The sequence below is a fragment of the Oncorhynchus gorbuscha genome, linkage group LG04 (assembly GCF_021184085.1).
Source record: "Oncorhynchus gorbuscha isolate QuinsamMale2020 ecotype Even-year linkage group LG04, OgorEven_v1.0, whole genome shotgun sequence".
Classification (NCBI taxonomy): Eukaryota; Metazoa; Chordata; class Actinopteri; order Salmoniformes; family Salmonidae; genus Oncorhynchus; species Oncorhynchus gorbuscha.
The window spans coordinates 43,435,147-43,444,067 of NC_060176.1; the positions used below are offsets into that span (position 1 = coordinate 43,435,147).

Genomic DNA, 8,921 nt, shown 5'->3' on the forward strand with positions numbered 1-8,921 from the left:
CTTTCTTACGTAGCACATATTGCTCTTTTACATTCTTCTCCAACACTGTTTTCGCATTATTTAAACCAAAATGAACATGTTTCATTATCTACTTGAGGCTATATTGATTTTATTGATGTATTATATTAAGTTAAAATAAGTGTTAATTCAGTATTGTTGTAATTGTCATTATTATTATTATTATTATGTCTTTTTTTTATTTAATCGACCAATGAATCGGTATCGGCTTTTGTGGTCCTCCACTAATCGGTATCAGCGTCGAAAAATTATAATCGGTCGACCTCTAGTTCAGAGGAGACTGTGTGAATCAGGCCTTCATGGTTGAATTGCTGCAAAGAAACCACTACTAAAGGACAACAATAATCAAATAAAAAGAGACTTACTTGGGACAAGAAACATGAGAAATGGACATTTGACTGGTGGATATCTGTCCTTTGGTTCCAACCGCTGTGTCTTTATGAGACGCAGAGTAGGTGAATGGATGATCTCTACATGTGTAGTTTCCACTGTGAAGCATGGAGGTAGGGGCGCTTTGCTGGTGACACTGTCAGTGATGTATTTTGAATTCAAGACCCACTTAACCATTATGGCTACCACAGCATTCTGCAGCGATACACCATCCCATCTGGTTTACTGGTTTGCGCTTAATCCCACTATCACAATGACCCCCAAACACACCTCCAGGCTGTGTAAGGGCTATTTGACCAAAAGGGAGAGTGATGGAGGGTTGCATCAGATGACCTGGCCTCCACAATCACCTGACCTCAACCCAATTGAGATAGTTTGAGATGAGTTGGACTGCAGAGTGAAGGAAAAGCAGCCAACAAGTGCTCATCACATAGGAACTCCTTCTAGACTGTTGGAAAAGCATTCCAGGTGAAGCTGGTTGAGAGAATGCCAGGAGTGTGCAAAGCTGTCTAGGCAAAGGGTGGCTACTTTGAAGAATCTTTAACAATTGTTTGGTTTCTACATGATTCCATATGTGCTATTTCATAGTTTGTCTTTTTAAAAATATTTTTTATTTTTTACCTTTTATTTTACAAGGCAAGTCAGTTAAGAATAAATTCTTATTTTCAATGACGGCCGAGGAACAGTGGGGTAACTGCCTGTTCAGGGGCAGAACGACAGATTTGTACCTTGTCCGCTCGGGGATTTGAACTTGCAACCTTTCGGTTACTAGTCCAACACCACTAGGCTACCCTGCCGCCCCGTCTTCTACTATTCTACAACGTAGAGAAAAGTACAAATAGAAAACCCCTTGAATGAGTAGGTGTGTCAGATTTTGACTGGTACTGTATTTTGTGTAATGTTTGTCATGTGTGTTTAGACATGTACATCCTGGATGATGACAAGTCTGAGATGTTGGACCAATCAGACGACACCTCCCTCTACCTGCGTTCCAAACCCATGAAGGACCGCAGCCCCTTCACCATCCTGGCCTCCACCCGTTTTGTACGCAACCGCTTCCTCAACTCCCTGTCGCTCCCCAGCAAAAAGTTGCGCTCCACCAGCGACCCCAAGTCAATGGGGGGCAGCCGCACCCCCACCGAGCCCAAACTGGGAGGGATGAGGAGGAACAGGACGGTAACGGAGCCCTCCATCTACTCCTCGTCGCAAGGTGATGTGTTCAATGGGAGGGGCATACCCAAGAGTCCCACAATCAGCCTGGAAACCTCCTTTGTGGGGATCAGGGACTCTGTGGGGGGGTCTGAGGAGCAGCTGGGAGAGGGGAGGCTATCCCGGGCTGGTGGAGGAGGGTCTGGGCTGGGGGGTCCTGGAGAGCCCCCATCCAGGGAGCAGAGTAGCCGGGAACGTCTAGCGGGAGGAGATGGGGGAGGGACTCAGTTTAAAAGCCGCAGTCAGAGCTTCAACACAGACACCACCACAAGCGGCATCAGCTCCATGAGCTCCAGCCCCTCCCGCGAGACTGTGGGAAACCCTGAGCATGCCGAGCCAGACTCGTCGGACTGTGTCAGCCTCGACACAGTGGTCTCGGCCAAGACGGTCAAAACGCTGTACACCCTTGCCCCAACCCAGGCCCACACCAACCACCTGCCTCTCTCCAAGTCGAACTCTGTCTCACTGGTCCCCCCTGGCTCCTCACACACCCTCCCCCGCAGAGCCCAGAGCCTCAAGTCTCCCTCGGTGGCGGCCATTAAGAGCCTTGCAGACTGCAGTTTCATGTACACCAGCCCGCGGGATGCACTGGGCTATGCTACTCTGAAGAGGCTGCAGCAGCAGAGGATCCACCCGTCTCTGTCTCATAGTGAGTCGTTAGCGTCGCCCGCTAAAGACGTGCTCTTCACTGACACGATCACTATGAAGACCGGTAGTCTGGACTCGAGGCTAACGCCGCGCAGGTAAGATACGTCGAACACTACACGTAAGGTATTTGAACTCTGCACACATATATGGGAAATGCAATATGCATATACAAACGCACACCTATATTCACACTCGCACAAGTAAGGACAACTTCTCCTGGTGGGTTTTCACTGCCAGTCATGGCTGCTGGCTGCCATTGCTCATGCTTTTCTCAGTCATAGGTCATAGGTGTCTGTCTGTATGTGACTGGTCATATCAATGTTCTACTCTGTCTAATCATTCTCCACTCTCCTTTTAATCTGTTTGTCTTTTATGTGGGTGGGTGTCGTGTGCTGGTTTGTGAGGTCATTGAACTCTCTGTTCTTTCTAGCTCAGCTTGGGCTCCTGAAGGGTTCTTCCCCACAGCCCAGTCTTGGTCGGTAGACAGAGAGAAGCAGACTGAGGTGGAGTATCTCAGGTTGTCTGCTAAGAGAGTGAGCTGTCCAGCCCCCCGCCCCTCTGATGCCCACCGCAGGCCATCCAGAGCCTACGTCCCTCGGTGGGTGGACCACTCCAGTAGTGTCCACCCCTTCCCCCTTTAGATACCTGGATGTGCTGGTCTGTCAGCTTGTCTGAGGGTTAGCTGTAGTCTCTAGCTGTAGCGGTGGCGTGTGTGTTTAGAGGTAATGACTCTGTGTGCTCGTGTGTTGTAACTCCGGTTATTAGTCATCTTTAGCAGCAACGGTATCTCTCTCTTCTGGTTCAGAGCAGTAACAGCTGTGTGTGTGTGTGTGTGTGTATGTGTGCTGGTGGTCTCTCAGGTTGTCTGCTAAGAGGGTCAGCTGTCCAGCTGTCCAGCCACTCCGCAGGATGTCCATCTCTATGCCTTGGTGGGTGGACCAACCTAGCCTCCATTTTGTAGAGCAGTTTCCCTCCTATGTTGAAATTGGTGTCCTTAAATGCTTAATGTTAAGGAAAATCACTAACCCCCAAAAAACGATACAGAAAGTAGATTCAGGAAGTAAACGACGTAGTGGTTCAATTTCCGCAACTAAGGGCGTCGACGATCGAGGCTCAACTTCTCCACTGTTTTGGTGACCTGACTACCACTCTGTGAACAGTGTGAAGTGAACCCGTGTACATGCGCAGAAACTGTGACCGAGAGAGAGGTGTTGCATCTCAATATCCTAGCCTATTCATTGGTGATATACCCTGCTTTACTGAAATTGCAAGCCAAGAAATTGCGAGATAGTTTTTGATTGCCGATAGATAGGCCTAGTGCACGGTTTGACTCTGCCTAGTGGCTGACCTGCCTATACTGTGCCCCTCCACACTCTGTCCTCTCTCTCGCCGTGAAAGATGCAAGTGTTTGTTTTCTCGGAAGTAATCAAGTGTCCTCCGTTCCGAATCGAATCTTGACGCACATAAATGGGAGTTGACACCGGCAGTCGACGTGCCAGGAGTCGAGGAATCAATCGTTTTGGTGTTTGACGCTCCAACACTGTCATCGTATTTAACAGTTAGAAAAAGGGCAAAAGGCAAGAGACAGCAGCGAAGTCCTGTATGGCAATACTTTGAGAAGGAAATGCAAACGTTGCTAGGTGGAATTGGGGTACAGTAATGGTAGTACAGGTGCAATGCTTAACCATCTGAATGGGACGTACCGTGAGACCCAGGCCGTTGCTGGCAGCAGCGTTGTGAATTCATGTGGAATTGTACTCAGTTTTCTTAACGAAAAAACGATTGCAGTTCAAACGTTAAGACATTTTTTTCCCTATTGTCACATCCCTACTACTCAGTTTCTGCTTATGCAACACAGTTTCTTAGGTATTTCTTAGTGTTGATTGTCCTTCCCACAGTTTTGTTTTGGAGTATATTGATGAGACTAGGAGGCTAGATTCCCTTTATAGATTCAAGCAGATGAACCCTGCTGTCTTATAGATGGCACTGTGTAGTTGTGGTGTGGATTAGGAGCCCCACATTTCCATGTGTTTTTGTGTGTTTCTCTCTTTGTCAGAGTTTTTCCATTCTCTCTACTTCTCTCGCCATATAGCTACGTCTGTCTGTGTCTGCCCTCACTCCCCTCGCCCTCTTGTCACCCCTCTCTCTCACCCGTCTCCCTCCGCCCGGCAGGTTTCTGAAGGCGTTGAGCTTTGCGTCTCTGGACAAGGAGGATCTGCTGAGTCCCATCAACCAGATCACTCTGCAGCGTTGCTCGTCGGTGCGCTCCATGGTGCCCAGCGCCACCTACGGCTGTAACGACGACTACGTGGGCCTGGCGCTGCCCATGGACATCAACGACATGTTCTACATCCGAGACACGCCCTACTTCCAACAGAGGACTAGCCCGCCTGCCGACGAGAAGTGTCCGTTCTACTTTGGAGACTCAGACAGTAAGGAAGGAGAGGGAGGGATTGAGAGATGGGTGGATAGTGATGATAATTTAACGTGAATGGTAGAGATGGTTTACTGCCAGTTTCAGTAGGTGTGACTGTTCTATGCCCTGTGTACTGTAGGTGACGGTGGTCGTCCCTATCCTCCTATCCCACTGCTGAAGCAGCAGTTCAGTATCTCAGAGCTGATGGCCAGCAGAGAGAACAACCAGAACCATATCCTGGGTCCAGAGGAGACTGGTCTACAGGAACACACTGACGACAACTGTCTCTACTGCGTAGGAGCTACTGTACTGGGCTACCACGCACAGCCTCAGATCAACAACGCACACACCCGCACTGGTGAGAACACACACACCAACTACTCGGAACACACACACACACTCACTCAGAGTGGTTGCTTTACCCCCCCCCCCCACCCACCCCGCCCTATCTCTCTTCATAGACTACATAGACTTTCCGTGGTCTAGTCAGACCAGCCATCGTCTGGAGGTGATGCCTCAGTCCAAGTTATCTGGCGTCTCCGGCTGCAGCGACGCTGCTGTGTCACAGGGATCCGTCGGCAGCACACCAACTCCCGCTGACATAGTGCTAGGTATGCACATACACACACACGCATACACACGTACACATACACACACACACATGCACACACACACTGCAGTCTCAGGAGGATGTCTGCAGCACACGCACAGACTACATATTGTACAACTTTGTTGAACATTCTAATTCAGATCAAAATGTCTGATTTGGTCATGTTGTGCGAGTGGGCTCCGATAGGTTGTTGTGTATGTCCGTCAGGTGGCAAGGCAATATCTGAAGACGGCCCAGCCTGTCGGGTTCTGCTGAGGAAGGAGGTGCTTCGCCTCGTCATCAACCTCAGCTCTTCTGTAGGAACCAAGGGCCACGAGACAGGACTACTGACGTAAGACACACACACACACAATAAACCCCACCCCAACACAGATTTTCCTGTGTTTTATATACAGTTCCACACGGAGGTTGGAGTAATACTGTGAAATTGTGAGAATTATGATAGTGGCCTTCCATGGTGACATCATCATGCGGTAAATTAGTTAATAGACCAATAAGAAAGAGTTTGAAACCTCTTTGCCAATAGAGAGGTTTTTGCCAATAAAGAGGTCAATGGAACGCAGACTGGGGGGATAGAAGAATGCTGATTGGCCCACATACAATAAAATCTGATCTAAGTGGATATTCGTCAAATCCGTCATGATTGATACATTGTAAAAGGCCCACACTGTGGTTAATAAAGTCCGTTTTGGATACAGTTGGCTGTTTTCGCTGCATAACATGTACAAGTAGTCCCTTTTCAGGTTTAGAAGAAGTGACTGCTAAATGCTAACTCTTGTTCGTATAAGCTGGTAGTATAGCTAGCATAGAGAAATCAGTAAATGTTAGTCATTTTTAACTGCAATGCAGTTGGTTGGTGACGATGACATAAATGTATTGAGGTTGACAAGCATTACACAGATTTAAAAATAAATAAATAGGTTATTTTAAAAAACAGTAGCCTAAATGTAGGCTAATTTTGTTGAGGGGCAGTGAGGAGATTCAGGATCTTTCCCCCACACGTTTCCATGGCATTTCCATTGTTTTGGTCGAGTTCCAGTGACCTATTTACCGCATCCATAGCTCATTTTCAGTTTTCCACTCCCAGATAGTCCTAGCAGAATTCTTGCTTGAGATATTGCCCTTTGCTATGAAGGGATTTGTTTATTTTTGACCATTTTAATTGAAAACATTCCCTGAAAGGTTCTTAATTGTTACCCAGAAATTATTTTGATATTAAGATACAAAACAAAAATGGCTGCATTGGAGCTTTAATGGTGTCTGCTTTCTCTTTCACTCCAGGATAAAAGAGAAGTTTCCCTATGCGTTTGATGATATCTGTTTGTACTCTGAGGTGTCTCACCTGCTGGCCCACTGTATGTTCCGCTTGCCCTCTCGACGCTTCATACAGGAACTCTTTCAGGACGTACACTTCATACCGGTAAGGTCCTCTTCTATACGGTCTCCATTTCTCCCCAGTCCCAAATTCATTCCTAGCCCTTATCTCTAGTTACTTATGTTGTTCTGGAAGAATGTAGCTCAGTTGGTAGAGCATGGCGCTTGTAACGCCAGGGTAGTGGGTTCGATCCCCGGGACCACCCATACGTAGAATGTATGCACACATGACTGTAAGTCGCTTTGGATAAAAGCGTCTGCTAAATGGCATATATTATTATATTATTATTATTATAAGAATTAGATGGGTTTATGGTAATAGTTCCACGTCTATGTTAGGTGGATTTGTTTTCGCTATATTGCATATACATCCTTTCAGATCTTCTCTAGTAGTTAGGATGTATGGGTGATGGGTTGAGTGGCAGAGAGAGGAGACCGACGCTCCTCAACCCTTACACTTCCGATTACGTTAGTGGTTACAACAGTAATATGACAGTCATCTCCTGTGACCTCTGACCTCATGCTCATGTCACATCCTGTCCCCTCAGATGTACGAGGAAGCAGAAGCGATCCTGTCGAAGCCACCAAAGCCCGTCGGAGTGGATATAGACCCTCCCACGAAGTTCTGACTTTCCTCGTCTCTGTCCTCCCCTCCCTGTTGAGACGCTGCTTTCCCTCCAACCCTCACATAGAGATACAGAGAGCAACATAGTGAAAAAAGGGAGGGATGGAGAGAATAGGGGAGAAAGGATAAAAAAGAGGGGAGAAGTTTTGCTGAAGTTCAAGATGGAGGGAGCATGGGTGTTAAAGGTGTGAAAGTGTTGTCTCCAGTTCAACTGTCTGAACAAATGAAACCTGACACGTCTAGTTTTGTTCCTGCCTATGGCCAACAGGGGGAGCATTTTTACCAAATGCTGTTTTCAGACGGATGTACGAGCCTGACCAACAGACATCACAGGAGACGCATCAACTACATAACACATCACACTTAACCTAAACACAAGCTGGATGAAATATGACTAAGTCTTGAAGAATTTGATCTTGCTCTGGTGTATGCTGATATGAAATGAAAAGGGCATGTTCAGTCCATCCTAGTCAGTGCTAGACTCATCCTCTTCTCCCTCATAATGGAAACACTACAGAAGGTTCTAGAAGCCTCCCTCATAGTCATACCCTCAGTCGGTTTCTGCTAGAGATGGTTGTGCTGTGATCTCATAAGTTTATTATTTCCAACTCTGCTTATGATCAAAAGACTCATTCTTGTTTAAACAACCATTTTTCTATTTGTCTATAGACTGTCAGACAATCAAACATCAGTAGTGTTTTTAAAACGTTTTTTTCCCCATCTGGACATATGGAACATAACTGCTGTGGCTTGCTCTCTGTCACCCTTTCTGTATTCCTCTATCTCTGACCCTGGTTTGGAAGGACACTGCCTCTGACAGTGGCAACAGCTGGGTTCTCACACCTTTTCATTGATTCTTTTTTATGGAGGTTGTCAGAAACCCTACCTCCGTGCTTCGCTCTCACTGCATGTACAAACGGCATGTCAAAACTGTAATATTAGATCATCGTCACTGTTTCTGAAAAGTGTTAATTTATTTCTTCCAAATGCTTCTAATAGTTTCATTGTCTTAAATCATAATAGGTTGCCATCACTTGTTTGCAAACTGGGGAAAGTAATTGTCCCCAAGTTGTTTTCACAATGCAGATATTGCTGTCGATCATTGGCTGAGATGAGAGGACAGGGTGACGTGATCATTTATGGATTGCTGTAAGGTTTCCATGGGAACAGGTTTCTGTTTCTATTGGTTAGTTTTGCTATTATGCTGCTACACAAGTGGACTCCTAGGGTGATTTATAGGTCTGTTGAGTGATGTCGGATCTATTTATTATATCTGTACCATAGCAAAGTGACTGAAGAGTTATTTATATTTTCTTTCCTTGAGACTGTATTATAATTTAATGATTTTTGTGTGTTTTTTGCTTGAATCATGGTTTCCCTTGTATAATGTGTATAGTGTGTTTTGGGGCATTGCTGACCTAAAGAAGCATACAATCTTATTAAAGGGATACATTGTTAATAAAAAACAATCTTGAACTCCACAAACTGAGTGATGGTCTATTTTTATTTGTCTATGACAGCCTGTTAAAGTTATTGGTATTATGCATTTTAATCAGCTTTCACATACACATTGTCATTCTCAAATATTAATCTTTATCACCAACCTAGCTGATGTGTAAACTAATAGGGGA

The 8,921-nt window shown here is 46.0% G+C and overlaps 1 protein-coding gene across 1 annotated transcript in view; it reads left to right on the forward strand.

Moving 5' to 3' along the window:
• LOC124034114 (rapamycin-insensitive companion of mTOR-like) overlaps positions 1–8,769 on the forward strand; it is a 28,023-nt gene extending 19,254 nt beyond the window's left edge. The window contains 9 exon segments of the mRNA XM_046346860.1: positions 1,328–2,360; positions 2,696–2,863; positions 3,126–3,194; positions 4,438–4,697; positions 4,821–5,039; positions 5,143–5,292; positions 5,499–5,622; positions 6,573–6,711; positions 7,214–8,769. Of these exon segments, the coding sequence (XP_046202816.1) occupies positions 1,328–2,360; positions 2,696–2,863; positions 3,126–3,194; positions 4,438–4,697; positions 4,821–5,039; positions 5,143–5,292; positions 5,499–5,622; positions 6,573–6,711; positions 7,214–7,294 (2,243 nt within the window). The 3' untranslated portion in view covers positions 7,295–8,769.
• The last annotated feature ends 152 nt before the right edge of the window (positions 8,770–8,921 follow it).